General features: G+C 28.6%; 1 protein-coding gene across 1 annotated transcript in view; it reads right to left on the bottom strand.

Moving 5' to 3' along the window:
- Nucleotides 1-23843, bottom strand: part of LOC107452972 (cell adhesion molecule Dscam1) — a 257172-nt gene that overhangs the window by 80465 nt on the left and 152864 nt on the right. The window contains exon 7 of the mRNA XM_071184720.2: nucleotides 4696-5106. Coding sequence (XP_071040821.1) covers nucleotides 4696-5106 — 411 coding nt within the window. The remainder of the gene's footprint in view (nucleotides 1-4695; nucleotides 5107-23843) is intronic.

The raw sequence follows: 23843 nt of genomic DNA, 5'->3' as shown, positions 1-23843 counted from the left end.
GCATGTCTTATATACTAGTGAATAGCTGTTTAATAATCGTAGTGGTAGTTACGCCACAATGGCTTAAAAACTTTTTCCGATTCCAAGATTACGTACTTAGTTATATACCGAAATTCGATTTCACTACATCTACGGTTTAGGGTGGAAAGAAGTTGAGCGATACCGTGTGAATGCCCCAAACCTTTATTGCAGGTAAATGGATTACTGAAGCTTCTGATGCCAAGGTATATTCTACATTGCAATAGAAGAATCAAAGTCAGCAATATAGAATTCAAAATTGAGATTTTCAAATGTTTTAAATTTTTGTTCGATAAATTACATATTTATTTTTCAAAATTGATTTTGTTTAATTTACTGAAATTTTACTTTAGCGTTTGTTACATTAAGATATTTTAGGTGATATTTTATCGTTTGTATGGGAAGGAAAAAGTAGCAGCTTTCAGCAGCTCTTCTCGAAATCAATCGTGAAGCAATTAATTTCGTTTTTCAAGTGCACGACAGCATTGTCCTTTCTCCAAACGCTCTGAAGCGAAGAGTGCGCTCAATATCGTTGTGCTGTCTTTCTCACTTTTGGGCTATCCGTTCTTTAATTTTATAAGAAATGATCCCTTTTTTAGTGTTTAAACATGAGCCTGTCATACGAATCTAAACCAAAATTTATTTATTTAGTTTTACACATCTAGATTTACGGTGGGATTAGAACCATTACCCTCATTTTATTAAGTGTTTGGCAAAATAGAGAGACTACTTGGGCAGGAAGGCCCATATAATAGAATAAACATTACTGTTCCAAGTATTTATTAATTTATTGTTGCGCATATATACGTATTCTCGTGTGCTGATTATAAAGTATTATTTATTATAATCCCTTGAAAAGTTAAGGATCAGATAGCCTAAGTTAGAGAAAGACATTAAAAGGATGAATCTATTGTAACGTGGTGGTTCAAATCCCACCGGATCATTAGTTTTACGTTTGTGCTGTCTTTCTCTATCTTGTGGTGTCCTTATTTCGATTTGAGAATATTGTTTATTATAAGCCAAACTTAGCAAGATTCACACAAACTTGCATAGGTATGAGTAATAAATAAATATAAATTAGTAAGCTTCCTCCAATTTTTCATTTTAGTATGTTGGGACATTTTGGTATGTAACAGTTAAGTTACTAATTTAGCAAAGCCTAGACCAAGCATTTATATTTTTACAAATACATATATTTTGTGTCTTTAAAGTTTGTTAGATGTTTGCATCTGACTTACATAGAAATAAAAACAACTAACAAACGAAAAACAAAGTAAACAAGCAGTTATTAAATTAAATAGAAGTTGTCATTTCCACCTCAAATTATACTAGCACTCTTGAAATTTCCAACTTTTTGGTAACAGTTACCATTTTTTTTCCATATTTTCTAATAAACTCTCTGGTAATAAAACAATATTTTATTTTTAATACTACCAAAATACTTTTTTCTTAATTTTATTAAAGCACTTCGATAAAATTTATCGAGCTTTTACAGAGTAGTTGAATTATGTTCCTATAGAGCTAAACTTTACCACATCCTGACAGTTTTGATTTTAATTTATTTTCTCAATGCATATTTTTAATCAAGCATAGGTCTGGTTATTGTTATAAAAATAGAAAAGTCATTAGCCAAAATTCTAATAACATTGTTTATTTTCAAAAATCAGGGGATTGATGTGATTCTCTCAAATGCATCAATGGTCCTCAAAAGGTTAAAAACAAATGCTTAACATTTTACAACTTTGCACTAAAAAAGAAACGAATTAAATAACTCTCGCAAACTGCTGAAATATCTGTTTCTCTGCACTAATTATTGAAAAATTTTTATTTGTCTTTTCGAAGCTACTCAAGCATAATAAAATGCATATAACAATGCGACGCAAAATAATATGACTCTCAATTTTCATTAAGTTGAGAAATATCTAAAAAAAAAATAAAAAAATTTTTAAAACTATTTAAATTTTATCTAAAAACAGAGCATTCTATGTAAAGTTTAGATATTTTATATTTACTTCATTTGCTTTTACGAGAAGTTATTTATGAATTACGTATAGAGATAAAAATTATGTCTGAATTATAAAATTTTTTGTGTCTTTTTGATAGGTTAATTCAAAATTAAAATTGATCGATAAAAATTTGTTGTAAGAATTAAGTCATAGTTTTAATATTTATTATTTGTAAATACGTTTAAACTTATTCCGCCACTGCATTCTTACTACTCAATACTCGTAACTCTAGTTGCTCTTCTGAAACCTTCTTTGTTACTCTTAAAAGAGACATAAGAGAAATAAAATTTAGAAATAAGAAGCTGCAAATGGCATAAAAGGTGAAATAAATGTGATACTAAAGATATAACTCTAAAAATGTACTAGTCAATATAAGGTTTAGCTAAGAAAAGCGAAATTTAACATGATAATATGGATCCACTGGTTTTGTTTCTGATGAAGTAAACTTTTTCTCATAATTTTTTATTCCTTTATTTTTTAAAAAAAAAAACTTAGAAATGATCTAGCTTTATCATGCATAAATAAATTGTATTAGTTAAAATTCCTTTTTAGGCTCGTTGTTGTTATTTCTTTAAAAATGCTATATTTCAATAAATCTATGATTTGAAATAAATTGTTTCTTAATATCATGAAATATACGAAAAAAAGTACAAGATAAAAATTAAATTAAGTAAGAAAAGCAATATACAAGATAAGAAGATGAAATTTGCTTTCACTGCGGAAAAGGTATACCTTTGTCCATAATAATATTTTTTTGATGCACCAGTGAATTTGAATTTTATTGCATTAAAATTCTTACAAAATCCATTTTTAATTTTGCTCCTTGCTCGTCATTCAATTGTTTAAAAAAAGTTCTGATAAATATTTGATTCGAAACAAATTGCTCTTTAGAGTATAGACTAATCAATACATTTTCAATTATCATTCAAATTGCATTTTAATTAAAACAATAAATCTACCTAATGGAACTTCTTATGTTCTTCATTTAACGATCGCGATAAAACATTTTCAGAGATAACGGAAATTTAACTCAAAATTCATAAGCTGCCATTCTTTTGTAAAATCTCAAATTATTTAGAACACAGATAATTTCACACTTTATAATTATCTCTGGACGGAAAAACATTAAGCAATTTGTTATCACAAAAGTAATTTGACTTAAGCCAGTTTTTACCTAATGCCTCTTTTACTAAAAATTATTTTTTTTATTTTATTTTCATCCGCTTACACTAATAATTCAGCAGTTGTTTTACGTGCGAACTATATAATGAACCATCGATTTCAGCAGACCAAGAACAAAGAGCAATGTATAATCATTTACGCGAAACATTTTACAATTTTAGGTCGATTCTGAAAGATTGATTGTAAAGTCGATTTCGCTTGACAGGACCAGGCAATAGATTGCTGTTTGTTTTATTTATCAAGGGATTATACCACAAGCAGCAAAACGTCGATGTTGAATATCATATTTCAAATTCCAAAGATTCCAAGTTCTGTAGGTGGGAAAAAAACAACAACACTCAGATTTTTGTTTTCAGAAATGTTAGCAATCTTAAAGAGGATACGCCAGAAATTTTCCTTTGAAAGAAGTTTCTTCTTCTCGAGTTAACTTTCTTCGTTCTGTAATTAAATGAATTCTGTAATAAATCACTTACGCTGTCTTGGGTGCATAAAAATCCAAAGAAAAATTTTGGCTTTTCATTTACCTTTGAAAATAAGTTTCCCCGAAAAAGAAAATTCAAAGAAATGCCTCCTAAACATATGTCTGAAAAGTCATTTGGAAAATATTTTGTTTTTAAGAAACTGAGTAATAATTACTGATTTTGATACACAATGCAAAGTGTTTTTTTTTAATTAGTAAAGATTATTTATAGGAAATTGTGCAATTTATTGAGGTTTATTTAAAAGCCATTCACTTAGATCTAGTAATTAAAAAATAAATTTATAAAAAATTTGTACTAAAATTTGAGATATATAGGAAATTAATTAAAGCATTGTAAAATATCTGTAAACAGTATAGCTGTCGATGTGTGAATATGGTCAAATTTGAATTATATATGAATATAACTAAATCATGTAAATAAATCAGACGTCTCTTCATCTGATATTATTTTTCATTTTATTTCATGTTCTTTAGGTTTATCTAAAAACACAGTTAATGTAATAACAAAATGTTCTTGAAATTTAGAATAATATAAGCTGTAAGCAATACCACTTATTATCTTTTTTACAAGACAATAGGTGATTTCCTAGACAATAAGTGATAAGCCAAAACCGTAGACCATCAGAATATGCTTTTCAATGTAATGACTATTAGGAAAAAAAATACAATAATCTCGCGTGTTCGAAAAATAAGCGTTGATTTGAAAAATCAAATTAAGAAATGGAATTAGATAGAAATGTACAGTTTGCCACTTTATGCTTACAAACTAATATTTAAAATTAGTTGCTAAGGTTGCCATTTGGTAGCTCTGTAGGCTGTTAAAGTAGCAAACGTTTGCTGCTAAACAATCAGCAGATTGCAGGAAGAAATCCATTTCTATTCTTTTCCATTTTATCAATTGATTTTTGAAATCGTTGGTCATTTTCCAGACAACTTGTATAATCATGCCTAGGCATTATGTAAATAATGTTTCTTTAGAATATATTTATAGCTATAGTAAAAACATACCTTTCTCCCAAGAAAAATGCGTCAGTGGATACCCAGCTACAGGACAAACGAAGACAGCGGTTTGTCCCACCAATGCTGTTCTGTTTTGTGGAGGTCTTCCAACTGGCGGTGATGGAACATTGAGTCTAGACTGATGGCTTGCTGTTCCAAAATCGCTGTCTGCATGGCATGCATAATCTTTACCATCTGTCACTTCCACAGAGCTGATGTTAAGAAAACTGTGGACGACACTGCCATCTTGAGTGACAAAGTCGCCTAAACGTAATCTAGCAGATGACGGTATACTTTCCCCATCTGCTGTCCATGTTATTTTTGGTAATGGGTGACCTTTAGCAATACATCTCAGTGATATGGGGTGACCAGGATTGACCGTTTGTTCTTCGAAATGGGATGTGATTACTGGAGGATCGGCTATAATAAAAAGAAGAGGAATTAGACTTTTGAAGCAATGCATTGTAATGGCAATTCTTTAATGACATAGAATAAGAGAAAAAAAGGTAATAAATCCATCATATAATTTTTATGACTAGTTTCACTTTCGATATTAAAGCAAGATATAACATAGAAACTACAGCCATAATTTTTGTGATGCAAATCTGCTTTAGGTAATGAGGTGTGCAAACTGAAATACCGGTGGTCTTTTTTGTGATGTAGCTTGACACGAATAAACCAAGAAAATGAAACATGTGTACTAAGAAAGTGTATACACAAATGCATAATTGCTACAAGTAACTTCCTGTCCCATCTTAAAAAGTTAGGAAAAAAAATTATAACTTTCTGCATTGTGGAACAAGCAGTGTTAGCAATTGCTGGAAACGTAATAAATGAGTTAAAAGCTACCCAAGGGAGTAATGTTAACTATGCACTGGATTGTTCCCCGAAGCTTCTCAAAACTAATGACAATCGTAGTTCCAGATAGTAGTAGATAGATATGTGAAGAAAGAGAATTGTGCCCTACCTCACAAGTGCAGCTGGTTAGTGTTAGGTGACAGTACTTTACAAAGTATCTTTGTACTTCACTTAGGCTGTATGAGTTTTTTATTTACATTTCTGCTGCTTGGACAGATGCAATTGGGTTGTTACATTTATTTTGAATGTTTTATATTTATTTTGAATTTCATTGTTTGTAATTTTATGCTTCAAAAATTATATAAATGTACCAAAATGATCAAACCATACAAGATCTGGCTGAGAGTATCAAAGGAGTAGAGATGAGTTGAGAATTTAAACTTGAATTCTTGTAGACAAACTAAATAATTTTTCTAATTTTGATGTACTTAGTGTTTTAAATATTTAGAAATAAGCAAACTAACTAGTTGTCAGAGGAGAAAAGTTTTAAATAAATATTTCTATAAATACCAAATTTTGGTTATGATTACATAACCAAACTATCATATTTATGAGTTATGAGTATTTATATAAAGACTTGTGATATTTTAACTTTTATTTCTGCTTAAATATCATCATGAAAATGTCGTATAAAACCGTCTAAGCTATCAAAAATTCGTTATCAGAGTCTATGTTATTTTCAAAAATAAATATATTAACAAACAGGCAAACAAACAAACATATAAGAAAACACATAAATAAATAAATAATGACAATATCGCATCAAAGATATTCTAGAATAAAAAAATTTTTATCATGCAAGCAGCAATTATGTATAGGCATTTTGTGATTAAGTATAATAAAATACCAATTAGCTGTAATTTCACGTGAGCATTTTAAAATTTTTTTTTAAAGAAAAAATTTACAAAATTTTTGAAATAATTCAATTTTCTGTTCTGCACAGTTAAAGTACTGAAAAATACTTAATTGAAAAGAAAAAAAATTAATTGAAATCTGTACAAAATTAAGCAATTAAAAATATTGTCTCTTCATCTTATTCTTATTTTTAAAAAGACATTGGATTGATATTCCCCAATAAATTCAATAGCATTGTAATATAATCATAAAACCACAAGCAGCACGAATCGCAGATAATTAGTATTATTTCATTTAACGCAAATACATTCAATACTTCGACCAAATCATTTCATTTTCAAATGTTTCATGACTCTTAAAATTCAATTGAACTTGGTAGCGTGAGATTCGCTCTATATAGCACGCTCCAAATCCTGCACCCCTCATCGGTAGAATCCTCAAACTATTCCATTCTCACGAAGACCTCTAATACTGTACGCTGGCTGTCATACCTAGCACACACTGCGGTTCGCCTATTCAAGTGGTCATCTAACACTAGAACCAAACTCTCCAATTAGTACTCGGTACTAGACAGAGACGAATGTCAGTACGCGAGCAAGCGTGTATAGATTAAAAGGAGCTTGGAACGTGGCTTAGCTTTGCACGCACATGCATCCACATTACCCGGGTAGAACAATTACCTGAAGCCGAAGGGTATTATTTATTAAAACGACGAAGTAGATTTATTGATTCGCAAAGGGAGAGCATCTGCTTAGCCACATGGAGTAGGATTAGTAAAAGCGATGTTTAAAGGATTTATGGTTATTTGTATGCCCCGAATGACTTGAAATTGTTGGGGAAGAGCAGATCGAGGAGGAATGTTTTGGTCGTGGTTTGAAGAGGGGAGGACTATACGCCCCGTTAAGCTTAGGTGGAAGCATTTGAGGCCGAGTTGGTAACCTTGGCACTCAAGTGGGAAGCATAATGAATGAGTTGTTGAATTTTCCATTGTTTTTAATTTGATACCGAGGGAATTGTTTCGAAAGATTGCATCGGTATGGAAGCCTTTTGTTGATTTTGAATAATATACGTGTGTGTTTTTCGAAATGCGTTAATAAGCAATATATGATTTTAAATTTTCAATCACGAAAAATGTTTAATTTTGTTTCTGTTTTTATGTTACAGAGGCGTTATCATGACTTAAATAGTTAATCAGTCATAATAATCAGTCTTAAATAATTAAAGAAAATGTAAAAACAAAATGAAAAAAAAACAGGGTAATTTTGGGAAATATAAAAATATTCAATTATCTTTCGAAAAGTAAAAACACGAGATTTTTTTTCACAGAAACCATTATAAAGTCATTATATCTAATAACTTCAAATTTCCATAACTCAAACATTTTTGTGAAGGAAAATGGAGGTGATTTGAGGGAGAATTGAATACCATTTAATGCAGACAAGTATAGTATATTCCCAGTGTATTTTCTTAAGCTGAGTAGATTGAGATCGGTCTCGAGGTGATTGGACCAATAGTTTAGAAGTTATAAGGGTTTTGTGTAGTTTTGCATTTGTAGCTATTTAAGTATCTGATATTACTAGTTAAACAAAGTGAAAAAGTTTTCTATATATTTTTACACTCTGACTCGATTGAATCTTATCGAGTAAGCAGATTAGTTTAGAAATTACATTGCCTTTGATGTATAAAATGTACGTTTTTTGCCAAGCATGATATACACTTTCTAAATTGCTATCCAAGGACGATCTAAGCATGAAAAGCATATTTTCGGATTTAATTTTTCAATGAAGATTGAATGAAACTAATTTCGAAATTATTGAACTAATAGTTGAGAAGTTATAGAGGTTTTTGTAGGTATAAAAAAAACAGATTCGTATATATATAGCCTAATAAAATTTGACATTTTCTTAGGAAAAATTAATACCTGGGATTTTTTTCTTCAAAAGCTTTGTTATTTCCTTTTTAAAATTGATCGAAAAAACTATAGCATCATTCTTTCATGAAAACTCACTGGTTTATTTATTTATTCGTGCTTAATCAGTCATACTTTAAGTATTTTCTATCATTGTTATTATCCTCCTTAACATACATATAGGGTAGGCTGATTGATTTAATTGCTATTGCTGAAGCTAAAAATCTGACTTGGTTCTGGCAGATAATTAAATAAACTTATATATTTCTTTCATACGCATAGATATCAAGAACATGTTTAAACTTTTATAAATTTTTCAGAGTGTATTTGAAATTATAAATCGTTATGATAAATGCATAAATACTGTGCACAGGTTATCTGATAAACAAACACATAGATATCAACTCATACACGTAGATATCAATATTATGGTAAATTTTGACTGATTTTTTGACAGTGTACTCAAATTCAAAATTCATTCTGATGTATGCGTAAATATTTTGAGCAGGCTTTCAGATAAATATACTTATATATTTCTTCCTAAAGCATAGATATCAAGAATATATTTAAGCTTTTTTAATTTTTCAGAATGTATTTGACAGTATGATAAATGCACAAATATTGTGCACGGGTTATCTGATTAGAAAATAAACTTATATATTTCTTTTATACACATAGATATCAATGTTATGGTTAAACTTTGACAGATTCCTTTGAGAGTGTATTCAAAATCATAAATCATTCTGTTAAATGGGTAAAAATTTCGTACAGGGTTTCTGATAAATAACTATACTTATATAATTCTTGCAAAAGCATAGATGTATTAAATTGAACAGAAGCCCTACGATTCGCAAAACTATTTTATTATATATAAAACTATTTCTTTTATAAAGAATTTGTTTCACTTGTATGCAATAATAAAAGATCCGGAAGCTTAGAATTATCCGCCCTCTGGATAAAAGAATTTTCTATTTTTATATAGAGAGCACGAAAGCGCCAAGGAGAGTTTCCGTGAAAACATGGCAATATTATATGAATTGGAACTTTCTAAAAAACTATTTCTAAAGAACTTTTCAGAAGAGGCTTACAGATTTTCCTTTGTTGGACGCAAAATATCTTGGATAAATTTCTTCCTTAAAACATCCATGTAAAGAAGAAAATATGAACCAATAAAGCTCTCCAAGAAATTCGAAAAACATACTTTTATGAAACCAATAAATCAAGATTCGGATTGCAATTACTTCAAAAATAAAAAAATTTGAAAACAACTATCTGTACCTAAAATAACAAGTACATAAATAATTATGTATATAATGACATCAAAAGATTTTTAAAAAATCTTGATCGACTGAAATATGTAATTGCGTGGAAAAATATTAGATATATCAATTTATAACCATTCTATTGCCGCTTAAAATTCACTTGTAGAATGATTATTATAAACTTTAATTAAACTTGGGGTGTCTAAGCATTTCTTAATGGCAAAACCTGTCACTGTTATATTCATTATAAAAAATCAAATAATTTCGGAAATATTGATTTTTATTTAATTTAAACTACATATGTTGCGTAATGTAATACACTTCTTAGCATCAAATAATAGACTCATTGAAATTTTGTATGCTGTCCTAGTGTTGTCTTGCTTAGAACAGACAAATAAAAATTATTTTTTAAGTATCCTTACAAGAGAATCTGCTTATAACTAAGATGTTAACTTTTTGATTATATTATTAACTAAGGAGATTTTTTTTAAAGTTCCCTGCAAGAAAATATTTACATTAATTATTAGAAAAAATTTGGACCACCACGCGATTTTCACTTAATTTTAAATTTTTTAGCGACAATATTTTATTTATATGTAGCATAATTTCTTCTGTTACCATTACAGTAAATCGATTAAGAACAAATTTACTCCATCTCTTGTTTTTATTTCGATTGAAAATCTCTGTTATTCAATGTAACAAGAATTCATAAGACAATTTCCATATTGAATACGCAATTTGCAGTATCCACGTAAAACAAAATTGTTTTTTATTGTTATATTTGCAAATGAAGGCTTATGTGCTCATTAAAAAACAACCTTTGCAAACCCTCTTTAAGTATAAGAAAAGATTGCTCAATGCGTTCATTACAACATGGAGGTAGCTAGTTCGAATTCCATCATATCCCAGGCTGAATGCGCTTGCTGTCTTTCTCTATTTTGTTATCTTGTGCTATCGGTATATGAATTTCACAAGAGAACGTTAGGCAAGCTTCGTAATAAGCACACAAGCCTGATTATGTGTTCATAAGAATAAATAAATATATATATATATACATAAATAAATGCATCCGGAGTTACGTTGGAATTCGAATTTGCTACCACTACACTCTCATTTTAGGATGCTGGGACAGCCTTGATGTAGTAATTTTATATACCTTTATGCATTCGTTATTTAGTTATAGTTTAGCTACTAATTTAGTTCAGCCTTTTCCAGACATTTGTATATTCACAAATGTATATTTTTAACAATTTTAAATGTTGATAAACGTTAACTTATAGCTTACATAAGAAAAAAAAACACCGACGAAAACAAAGTTTACTGAACTGTTGAAATTACGGCTTTTTGCTTAAAATTACCTAATTTTGACCCATTTACTACCAAACAGAAAGGTAATAAAAACCTTACTTTATTGTTAATTTTACCAACAAAAATAACATTACGAAAGCGTTACATTATATTCATTACCTTGGTTTTTAGAGTTCCCATAGAGCCAGAGATATGGTAAATTTTACCACATTTGGATTGTTTTAATCATACATTTTTTCTCTGTGTAATTATGAACGTTATATTAATTTTGTGTGTTTCTTTTGGAAAGTATTTTTTACCAATGTGTTCCTTTTTCTTTTTATATTGATTGCGAAAAATTGACTTTTTATTAAATTCCTCATCTCTACGTAGATTTTTACAACAAATGTAAAGATTCATTGAATTTATTTACCAATTACATAAAACTCCTTTAAAAGTTAATACAAATTGAGAAGTTTATATTTTATTATTAAAATCAAATTTAAATCTATTAATACGATTTCATAAATTGTGTTACAACAAATAAAATTTGTGAAGAATATAAGATTATAAAAAATGCAAGATTTTATTTTATAAATGTCAAATGAAATTTTTTTACCTTCTTAGGAAAATAAATTTTGCAAATACGTTTAGTTTATTAACGTTTGTTTAATTTATTATTATTTTTCCCTAAAAGATCAGTCATATTTTAAAGGTATTTTTAAAGCGCAGTTGGAAAATATTTACATTTTTAACATATTTCGTTAAAGCATAAATAATTTAAAGTCAAAACTTATCGAGGCATCTTTACGACTTGGAAGGTTTTATATATGTAGGAAACATTAGAATTTGTTTACTCAAGTGTTGCTGCATTGTTTATGTAAAGCTTTTAAGCATTAACTAACGTACTTTTATGTAAGCAAAACGGGTGTTTTCTAGCAAATATATATCTATCTTATACTAAACGAAATTGAATTATAAATATTTAATTTTCAACTTCCATGAGAGTCACGATTTCAAATTACCCATTGTTAAAATTAAACTTTTATAACAAAAGACTTGTAATCAATAAAATAACTCATTTGTTCATGAATAAAGAAATTTTCAAGAATGCGTTTTATAATTTTTTTTTTAAAAAATACTATTTTTTTTTGTGACAGGTTCTTAAGATATTCTGTAATACTAGGAGGCAAAGCCCCCTGTTCGCTACCGCTCACCAACCCCAATGATTGCTTCGCAATTATTGTTTTTCCTTGGCAGAAAACAGTTTTTCTACTGAAGTTAAAAATATTCACTTAACATGTATGTACTAAAAGGAATTCTGTTTACTTATGCTCTTGCCCCTCTACTTCTCACGTCCAAATATTACTATCTATTAGTATTATAAGCATTTAGATCTCTTGGTTAACAGAAGGGATTTTTTTAATTATCATTTTTTAAAATAACATTTATATTCTTAATACATAATATTGTTCAAACAAATTTGATGAGTTCTCAACCATAATTTAAAATTTTCGCTAATAATAGCAGTACTGAAAAATAACTTTAAATTAGGGATACAAAAATATTTAAAGGAAAACAATACCTTTACGACTTTTGTTAATTTTATGCTGATGACAACCTAAACAGTATGGAAATGAATGGGGGAAAACTGAATCCTACCACGTGATTTTCCGGCCAATAAAAATGCGTCGACAACAATGGAAAACGGTATCAGACCATTATGATTTTATGTTATATAGAGAAATAAGCTAAAGTAAACTTTATTTAGTCAAGAAAAATACTTATGAAAACTGCTCACGAAAAGAAAAGAAATACTAAAATTTAATAATAATTTCATTCCAACTACTTAAAAAAATTTTTAAATTGAGTTCAGACCTATGAATATATATTAAAATTATGTTTTCATTTCATGCACTATAAAAAATTTTGCTATTCTTAACGGCATAAATGGTGACACTCGGTGTTTTACTACACCAAGAGCGAAGGAACATAGTGTAGTAAAATACCTAGAGTCCATGGCCAGATTACTAGACGCACTATAAGATTCTATGCAAAATCTTAATTATCAAGTGATACTATATAGCTTTATTGCTTTTACTCGGCTGAAACCAGTTTGCACTTGTTTACGTTCGTGTATGCATTGGTTAACATTGTAATGCAATACGTTAAAAATAAATACAAATAGGAACTATATAAAATATCTCCTGAATAAAAACCCATTGTATGTATGTTTAAATATTAAAGTATTGCCCATAAGCCTTTGCAAAACATGTAATTATTAAAAAACTACAGTGTGTCTAATAGTTTGATCTAATTATAATATATTAATATAATACCTGATATAATAAATATTCCATATTTATATAATATATCATCTGATTTATCCAATCTCCGAATTTATATCATATTTGGTCTAATTTGATCAATTGATACACGAAAGTAAACAAGTGCAAACCAGTTTCAGTCACGTAAAAGCAATAAAGCTGTATAGTATAACCAGATAATTGAGATTTTATATAGAATTTTAGAGTGCGTTTAATAATTTCGCGAGGGACAGCATAAAGTTTTTTTTTTCCTTTTTACACAACTTAGTGTAAAGTGTCTGCAACCATGTTTGTTATTTATCAGCACTAATAATTTATAATTAGTGTAAAGAAAGGTACACTTAATAATTAGTAAGTTGTTTTTACAATGCAATATAAAGCAATTAGTTTGTTCATCAAACATACGTGTATTAAAAAGAGAATATAAATATGTTTTCGAACCTTGACTTAACAGAGTAGAAGCAAATCATACATTATAAATATTTTAATAAAGTTAAAGGATATTTAAAATTAAAATAAATTTAGCACTTGTGCGCAATTAAAAGCATAGATACATATTTTATCAGTAAATTTGTGTTTCAGTAGTTATTATATAACGTCGTGGAAGAAACGCCAACTCTTACTCGATGTATACAAACTACCGGTGATTCAAAGCGCGCTAACATTGGAGTTTACGAAATTGGCGTTTTATTTGTTTCGAGCTTGGTTAGATGATTTTTTTCAATTTGGATAAACACTTTTCAACTACACCCTTTAAATTGTAAATAAAACATCGGTTAGGTGTTAACTTGAAATGAAGTTTTTCTTGTTGTTTAGCCTCAATTAAAAAGAGATGTAACACCACCGTTCTTAAAGGGAGGAGTTATAATTATTTGGAGGAGTTACCGAACATTTTATTTCCAAAAAGATGTATTGATACAAATGATAGATTTACTGAAAATGAATAATATAATTTATACTTTAAATAATCACCTTTATTTACTAAGAAATCAACTATACGAAAGGTAAAAAAAGTTGCTCTTTTGTTTTAAAAAATGTTCAAAGTGAAAAGTGTTGAAAAGTGCGTACAAAAGTAAAACTTTATTTTCCTACTTGCATATACATACATTGAAAGGTGTTTTTACGCATAAAAAGTGTTTTTTTTCTTCTTTATAATACTTACTATATACACTTTTGAAATTACATTCATGCAATTGTTGATGTTCTATTTCTTGTGCATTATTTTATGCTTGTGTTCTACCCAATTCAAATTGACAGAACGAATAGTTTTAAAAAGTTTGTTTTTATGTATAATCAGTATGTATTATCTTAAAAATATTACTTTTTATGCATAAAGCCAGTTTGATTTTTGAATTTCTAGCTTTGTTGACTCTTGCATGATATTATTCGGTTAAGAGTGGAAAAAATATTATAAGTTAACAATACTACATTTTTCCAGATAGCAAATTTATACGTGTAAATTAGCACAGGTGAAATATTATATTTTTGTGTTTGTAAAACGTATTAATCCTATGCAATTTTCTCCATGCATTTGGATGTAGTCTAGTTTCCTTCAGAGTGAAAAATGAATTGGAAAAAATTTTTTTCTAATAATTGCTCTTCAATTTTGAAAGTGTAGATAAGTACAAATTTAGATTAAGTAAAAATAGTAATTTTTATCAAGAAAATAATTTTAAATTTAAACTCCATTGATTATTTTCTAGTTCGATTCAATTAAGTGTAAAAAATACATTATCTTGATAGCATTGACTGATGAGTAGATAGGAATCAGCAATTGTACTATTTTTACAAATAACCATTTTAATTTTTGACTGATTTATTCTTTCATTTTCAATAGATTTCATATGATTCAGCTTAAGTCAGCGCATCGAAAAGAATTCTCAATTTGTCTATATCTTTTTTTAACCCCCCTTTTCTTCCCTTTTTACTACTTACTAAGAGGAGAATACTTAAAAGTTTGTCACTGGTTAGAACATTATTTTTAGATCTGGTTTTTAAACGTTTCTTAATCTATATTTACTGTGCGATCTTTACTTACTATCTTTAATCGATGCGACATAAAATACGAAAATCCTAACTTAATTTAAGTTTCCTTCAACTAGGCTATTACACAACCAAAAACCATTAGTCCGAATCCTGACTAAGCATCTTCACATTTTTAGTTATAATATCTTAGCAAAACAACCACGTATTACATAACTATAATTTTCTTAAATTGTTTTAGCGTCATAAAATAAACAGGAATTGCAAATCTGGGACAATACTACAATCGCAGCTACATTTCGGTATAAATTCACCATAACTACTACCTTTGCATTTAAAATACCCATTTAAAGTCATTAAAATTATTAATCATCCCTACATTGCACCTTAATAACACCTAGTCCATCTCTTTCTGTTCATCTTTTGTGGACAAACAGGTAGAACGGCCATCAATTTTAGGGTCGTTATGTACATGCAAATGACTACGAACGTGAGTTGCATTACCGAGATCTTGAAACATGAATTTCATTTCCGTTCCATGGTAGATGCATTTAGGAGGTTTGTCCAAGCAATTGGAAAATTTTCATCCAAAACATGCGAAGGAACATGCGTAGAATAGTTTATAAAAGAGGCGGCGGAATGGGAGTAAGCTGACAAATACTCTTCTTGGTTGGTACATTAATTTTCTTAACGTATACGAGTCCGGGATCCTTGCAGGTAATAAATATTCGGTTGAGGGAGAATCCGGGAGTTAAATATCCTGAATGGTCCCTGTGGAGATAAGAGAAACATGGGATTACGTATAGCTCTCTGTGGCAGAAAAGTTGAGGATTAATGAAGTTAAAGCTGAGAGGACTTTAGGGAATGGTAGACGTAGTACAGATGCGGGTAGGTTTGGAAATAACAAAACTACTTCATGACTTAAAGATTGGGTAATGGTATCTACAACTTTTAACCTCTGTTGTGCGAATATTCATTATCAGATTGATTTAAGTTACTTACAAATAAACTATTATAACATGATACAATTCAGACATTCCACAATGCATCTTTATTCAAAGCAATACATTTGTGATGGATTCTAATCTTTGTTTTAGTTAAAGGGCAATTTCTTTGTATTTGTCATATATGGTAGGCCTTTTTTTTTTGTACTCGAGTTTATTTAAATCTACAATAACAACATTTAATTTTTATCCTTTGATATTTATATCAAAAAGTATATATATGTCAACAAATTCTTATTATCAAGTAGAATAATGAATAAAACTTTTCCCATTCCCATTTAGTGTAATTCAAAGCTCCACTTCTTTCCTTAACTTTACGGCAAAGTTATTTTATTATTATTTTATTTTAGATTACAATATTTAAGTTTTTTTTGTGACATTTCAGTTGTTTTTGAAAAATTATCGTTCAACTGTTGCTAAGATTTATTGATATAAGCAAAAATTTATTTAATAATCTCTGAAGAAAAATCTTATTGGCCGGAATTATAGAATTTCTATAGACTAAATCCATTCCCACAGACTAAATGACTTAAAATGGAATAAATTGGGGTAAAAGAAGAAGAAATCGGAATAAGCATGAAAAAACAACAGAATGAATGACTAATCAAAAGGTTCTGAAGAATCATTAGAAATGAAATTCATCATATTTTTGACCCAAAGAAAATGCAAAAAGTAAAATATATATATATATATATATATATATATATATATATATATATATATATATATATATATATATATGTATATAAAATATTAAAAAAACGTGATTTTTTAATTATTAATTAATAATTTAAATAGTTAATACTAATTTAATAGTTTAAAAATTATAAAACGTGACTTCGAAAAACATGTGAGGTAATTTTAATTCAGATATGATGTATATTGCAGGTAGGCCTGATTTCCAAGTCAAATATCTTTGTCTGGCAAAATCTGAGTACTCTTTTGTGAAATTTCGAAAACCACGTCTCAAATGAGACCATTCAATTAGAGGGGCTATCTCAATACTTTAAAACATTATTTTAAACGTATTGTAAGTTCATTCTCGTTATTTTGATGAAAAATATTGGATGTCTCATAATTTTCTTAAATGAAAAGTATTTTCTTAATATTACATTTTTCATCTTTTTCATTATACTGACATAATCACTTCTAAGTATGGTCAAAATTGTTATGCGTGATTATGAAAAAATGGCATTGAAAAATAAAATACAATAAAAAGATAGTGCTGAAAATAATGCTAAGCCATCCAACTACTTTGGTTTAAAAACTTTACAATGTATTTCACTTTAGAAAAAGCGAATGAATAAACATCTTCAAGGTAATATCTGGTTGAAAATTTATTGTGATAAGGCAGAAATGCCAAAAATTTAAAATATCGATGTCTTTTTTAAAGGCAGACACTGAACTTTTGTTCTTGTCCTCAGAAGATGCCGGAAGTGTTGCTCATTTAACGTTACCCAGTGAGCACCTGTCAACATGAGTCACGGCGGCGAGTAACGGTACCCACGCCATACTGACACAAATACACGTTCATAGGGCAGACCACATTCAAACATCGTACAACAACACACAGAGCGGGAAACATCCATGGTCTGAGCGTAATTCGCAGACACATGCTTTATAGTCAGGCATGCTGACCACTCGTCCACCTGGCTGGCTATCGATAAAATATAATAATAATGATATAACTTGGAATTAATTAAAAACTTTGAAAAGGAGAAACATGCCATCTTTACTTCCCAAAACATGCCATCTTTACTTCCAATTCAATGGTGATATGAGTATTCAGAAGAATAAGATAAAATATTTATTTTACCTTCGTACAGATGTTTAGTTTACATTATGCTTTCCAAGCAAGGACAAAAATTTTATAAAGCAATGACGAATTTATTACATTTTAACTGTTAGGAAAGGTTTCACAAAATTGAACAAACTGTGTCAAAATAACTCAGAAATAAATAATAGTTGATTTTGAAAACCATATCGCTGGTTCAAAACTAAAACGACACTTCTGCATTCACCTCTCATTGAAATAACATGAGAAGTGAGTGCAGAAGAGTCATTTTAGTTTTGAACCAGCGATATGGTTTTAAATCTGAAACTCATTTTCTATCTTTCATTAAATTGTCTACTCATTTTTTAGCAAAATGCATGTGGAGGGAGAAATATGTGAGAGCGATGTTCGTCAGCTGTCGTCAGGATTCGAACCAAGAACCACCGCGTTGTCAAAATATGATGCTCAGACAACCATAATTATACACTTCAGCCAAGAAAGAGAAAGTTTTATAAAGTGATCGCAGCAATGGTATTTCAAGTAATGCAATTTATACGCTTTAAAGCTTTTAGAATACATCTAAATAAGCAACTACATTAGAATACATTAGAATACATCTAAATAAGTGAACTAAAAATTATCGATTTCTTGGCTAAATTCTTGGCCATACTTTCTAAATTGTAACCATTTGTACCATTGAAATTGGAAAAATATTGAAATCAGTATTTCATGATGCGTCGTTGTGAAAGCCATTAAATAATAATATACACCGAAGAGCCATTACATTATGATTACCCTGCTAATAACATGTAGAACCACCTTTAGCCCTCAAAACTGCTAGCACCCGCCGTGGCATTGATTCCACAAGTACTCTGAGGTATCTGGTACCAAGCGCTGACCAACTGGTCCTGCAATTCCCTCACATTGCGAGGGGGTAGCGTGGCAGCACGAATTTGGTTTTTCAAGTAGGACCACAAATGTTCTATTGGATTAAGGTCAGGTATATTTGGGGGCCAAGACATGACTTGAAAGTCACTGGAATGTTCCACGAACAACATGACGATTCGACCTTTATGACATGGTGCATTATCCTGTTGCTAAACACCATCCCCCGCAAGAAAAACTGTTTGCCATGAATGGGTGTGAACTTGGTCTGCAACTATGTCCATGTAGCTTACCGAAGTCAGGGATTGTTCTATGAGAATTATTGGTCTCAATGTGCCCCATGAAAACATTGTTCCTGGGCGAGAAACCATGAAAACTTGGGCGAGCCCATTGTTATAGATGGAGGGTGGTTGTAATGTAATGGCTCTTCCTCTTCGGCGTATATATATTTTTTGGCCTATTTAACCCATATATTTTTTTTGGAATTCCATAAGTTTTTGGGCAATTAAATTAAAATTATCTCCCATTTAAAATATAATATTTTCATTTTTTTCAAAATCTTTAATTTTTTGTTCAATTTTCTAGAGAAAAAAAGATTGAATACAGTATTTTTTTTAAAAAATAAAGTTATATAATAGTTAAAAACATAAAATTTTGTTGTCAGATAATTACATTAATATTTAAACTCAGAGCTTCATAAAAATCCATACATTTGCATTTTTTTTTAAATAGATATCAAAATAAATTGAAATTTCTAAGATAAAAATCACAAAAAAGATTCAAAAAAATAATTTATTAATTTAACTTCAGACAAGAAATCAAAAATACCACTCGAGTAAGTATTGAAAACTTAAAGTATTTTTTCGTGAGATATGAGAAATGTAAAGACAAAAAGGAAAGCATTGCCTCAGGGTAGAAAAAAATTATGTTGAAGCTCCATGCAAATGAGGTTGCTCTGCATTCTTATATTGTTTTGAATTTCTCAAGGAAGATGGGGAAAAGAAAAATTATTCATAAATTTGGGTCTTCCTTTCCTAGAATAATCAATAATCATTGATTTGAAAAATTCTATCTTGAACTTTTGTTCAAAACAGTTTCTAAAACATACTAAGCAAAATAAAATAAAAAATTTAGAGGGGGAGTTTTTTGTGTTTTTTGAACTAGTAGAATATGAACGAATACAATCATATAGTTTGATTGCATTTTGATGTGTTATGAGTGCATGATAAATTAAAGTTTAGTGTTTGAATTATAGATATGTTTCTGAAATGAATTGAAAATTTAGAACCATATTATATCTTGAAAAGTAAACTACAAAAATGTACTCATGATTTTAAATTTGCTATGCTTCTTAAAATTCAGGATGAATGAGAATTGTAAGTCGTGGATTTTGCAAAACATGAAAAGTAATTTAAATGTAATGATTTTGAAATAAACGAAAAGTAATACAAAACTTTGCAAAAAAATTACAAATGTTTTGCATGCTTTCTTATTATGTATTGTATTATTTTAATTTTAGGTTGCCTGAAAATTTTCTTCTGACCTCTGATGCACAATTTATATGTTATCTTTGACAAATATTTAAAAAAAATTTATGCAAAACTAGTGAAAACAATTACAAAACTATTTTACATGCTACTAAATTATGAAACATGTTGCTTAATAAAATTGTTGGGAGAATAATTACTTTTTTGAAATTTATTGTACAATTATTTGATTTCATTAGTCTTTAGAAAAAAGAATCTATAACAGAATTTACAAAATTATAATTTTAAAAATAATCTGCATTCTATTTTATTATGAGCCCAGTTACTTATAAAGAATTAGGAAGAAAAGTAACTGATGTTTGAATTTCATTACACAATGCTCCAAAAAAAAAACGGACTACCCTAAATAACTTTTGATCTAATAATCGGATTTTAAGGTTCTGACACTCAATCTAAAAGACTCAAAGTGATTTCAAATATGCTAATTAATAAGTTTAGATAATATTTTAAGTTACGAAATCAGACACAAAAACATACTTTCTCTGAATCAACATACCTTTATTTCGATTAAATTGGATTTTTGATCCCCTAAGAATAGGGGGCAGCCGCAATCAGGGAAATATGGTCCCTATAGCTTGATCAAAAGAACGGTCCAAAGTTGGTAAATTTTACTTCTTGTGTATTTCAAAGCGAATTGAAAACTTTTTGCTCACACTTACAAAATTTCGTTATTCAAAGATAAATCTATGCAAAAAAACAAATTTCATTAAATATAGATTATTTTTCATTATTTTATTGAATAATAGTCAAAAAAACTTTGAATAATAAAGTGTGCAATTTTTTTTATCAGTTTAAAAAATTTATAATTTTATATGCCCAAATTATGCAAAATTTGAGCCAAATCGGTCAAAAAGTTTTTATATTAAATTTTTTTGGAGCTATTAGACCAATTTTGCTGACAATTTGTATTTTGCCATTTAAAATTAGAGTATTTAAAATTATGTAAAAAATTGTATACCTTACAATTCAAAATTTTTCTACCATTCTTAAATAAAATAATAAAATATATAAATATTTACTAAAAGTTATTTTTTGCCCGGAATAGTAAAATTAATATTAAAGAGTCCAAAATTTGGAACACTCTCCTGATCAAACTATTGGGATCATATTTTTCAGATTGTGACTAACTCCTACATTTAAGGGATCAGAAATTCAAATACGTCGAAACAAAAGTATTTTAATTCAGATAAATTACGTTTCTTTGGGGTCTGATTTCGTAACTTAAAAAATCTTCTGTATTAACTAAGTTTATTTGAGCTCACCCTCTCAAACCATTATGATTGTGTCCTAGAACATGCAAATCCGATGATTAGATAAAAAGTTATTCAGATATTTCCATTTTTTTTTTGGTGCATTATACACAATAATGCCAATACCAATAATGCTAAACACCAATAATGCTAAATATCAATAATGCTGAACTTGACCTTTTCAATGTATCTTTTCTGAGCAACTGAACAATATGTTGCTTTAGTTTTTTCACGGAATATTTACCTATACCTCTTTACACTGTGATAACTATTAATATATATCTTTGGTAGAAATTGCTTTAGAAAAATTTGAACAAAAAAAATTATAACTTTTAAAAAAGTTTCAATTTTTTATCAAAAATCCTTCATAACTCAAAAAGTATTCCTGTTAACGCAAAAATATTATCACATCATTCAATTTCAAATATCCTGAAAAAATTTCAAAGTGATAACACAAGTAGTTTCTTAGAAAGATATAAATCGAAAAAGGAGAGTTTTAGCTTTATTGATATATGCCCTGCAAACTACTCTTAAAGATTCTATCGGCATTGATGATAGCTTGGACGTTTACCGCATGCTTGACAATGCGAATTTTGCTTCATTGAGTCAACCAGATGTGCATTAAAACTTAAACATGAGATCACGATTAGACATATATATTATCAAGAATTTGATACATCTTCGATTGACACATACTGTTGGGACCTTGGAAATGAATTTAACTTTGATAATGCCAAAATTCATTTGTACAACTATCACATCAGCTCATTTTGATGATTTAAAATGCAGTTTCATCCATGTGATTAACATTTTTTTAGTTAATGACAATAGTTCCCCACTAGTAATTCATTCCATTTGGAAATGTACCCCACGCTGATTTGCCTCTTACGACCATCGTTATGCACTTAGCTACCAAGTATTTTCTTGTTTTATTTTTTCACACTTTTTTACATTTCGATTTTATCTTGACAACTATGTGTTTTTTTTTTTTTCAAATCTGTTTTGGTTGATGTGTCTTAAATATTAGTGCCTTTATTTTGAGTTTTTAAACATGCTAGTTTTCCTTTTTCTTAAATTAAGTAATTTTGAAGCAAATTAACTCCTAACTATTTAATATATGATCAGCAATTTAGCTTTATTCGATTCTATCAAGGAAAAAAAACGGAAACAATACCTCATATGCCCCGATTGCAAATAAGTAGTAAGAGAAATTAATTATAATTCAAAAGTGGTAATATTATAAGCAAAAACCTTTACAACTTCTGATTTAATAAACTGGTTAACTTGTCTTTCGTTGCATTTGATTCACCATAAAATACTCGGAAAGCAATACCTCACCAGTCAAAATAGCAATGCTATGTACGAAAATAGGGGTGGTAAAGCATTTTACTTATTGTCATACATTTTACATAGGTTAGTCAAACATTTACAACATAAAATCGGTATGACCTTTAAACTATTAACTTATTAAGCTTAAACTTAGCAGTATAAATTTAAAGCCTTGAAAACATTTTTACTTATAGTGTAAAAATATCCTAGTAAAGCTAACAATATTTAAGTTTACATCATAAACGATATATCTCATGTTTCAAAAAGGCAATATTTAGGTTTTTCTCCCTTTTATTCCACTTCTCTTTGTGCCAAATAACGACGTACGAGATTAGGCAATTTTTTTTCCACTTACTAAAAGGAAAGTGTTTAGCTGCTTCTAACTGAATAGAACCTTTTTCATATACAGGTATTACGAATTGTGTGCCATCTTTTAAGTACAAATTGATTAAAATTACTCAGAAAAAATTTTATAAAATCTTTAAATATCATTTAATTATTTCAAAATTTATAAGTAAGCACATTAATATTATTAAATGAAAAAAATATCATTTGATTATTTCAAAATTTATAAGTAAACACATTAATATTATTAAATGAAAAAAATTTAGCCAAAGTCATTATTTAAATTTTAAATTAGCTTCGGATTTTCAATTTTAAAATAAGTAAATTACATATTAAAATAAAAATTTAACCACTAAAAAGATTTGCAACTTCAGTCTTAATATTTTTTGTAATAAATATTTGATCCATTTTATAATGCAATGTTTGCGGAGTAAACTTAATTTACTTAAAATCAATAAATTTACATTGGTATGCGTAAGCTTAATTCCTGTAATTTCTTTTCGTTTATATTTCATCAAGTCAACAACTTCAAGACGAAATTT

Source organism: Parasteatoda tepidariorum, chromosome 10 (genome assembly GCF_982258835.1).
Source record: "Parasteatoda tepidariorum strain Cologne lab strain chromosome 10, Ptep-v5.0, whole genome shotgun sequence".
Classification (NCBI taxonomy): domain Eukaryota; kingdom Metazoa; phylum Arthropoda; class Arachnida; order Araneae; family Theridiidae; genus Parasteatoda; species Parasteatoda tepidariorum.
This window is presented reverse-complemented; position numbering and strand designations above follow the sequence as displayed.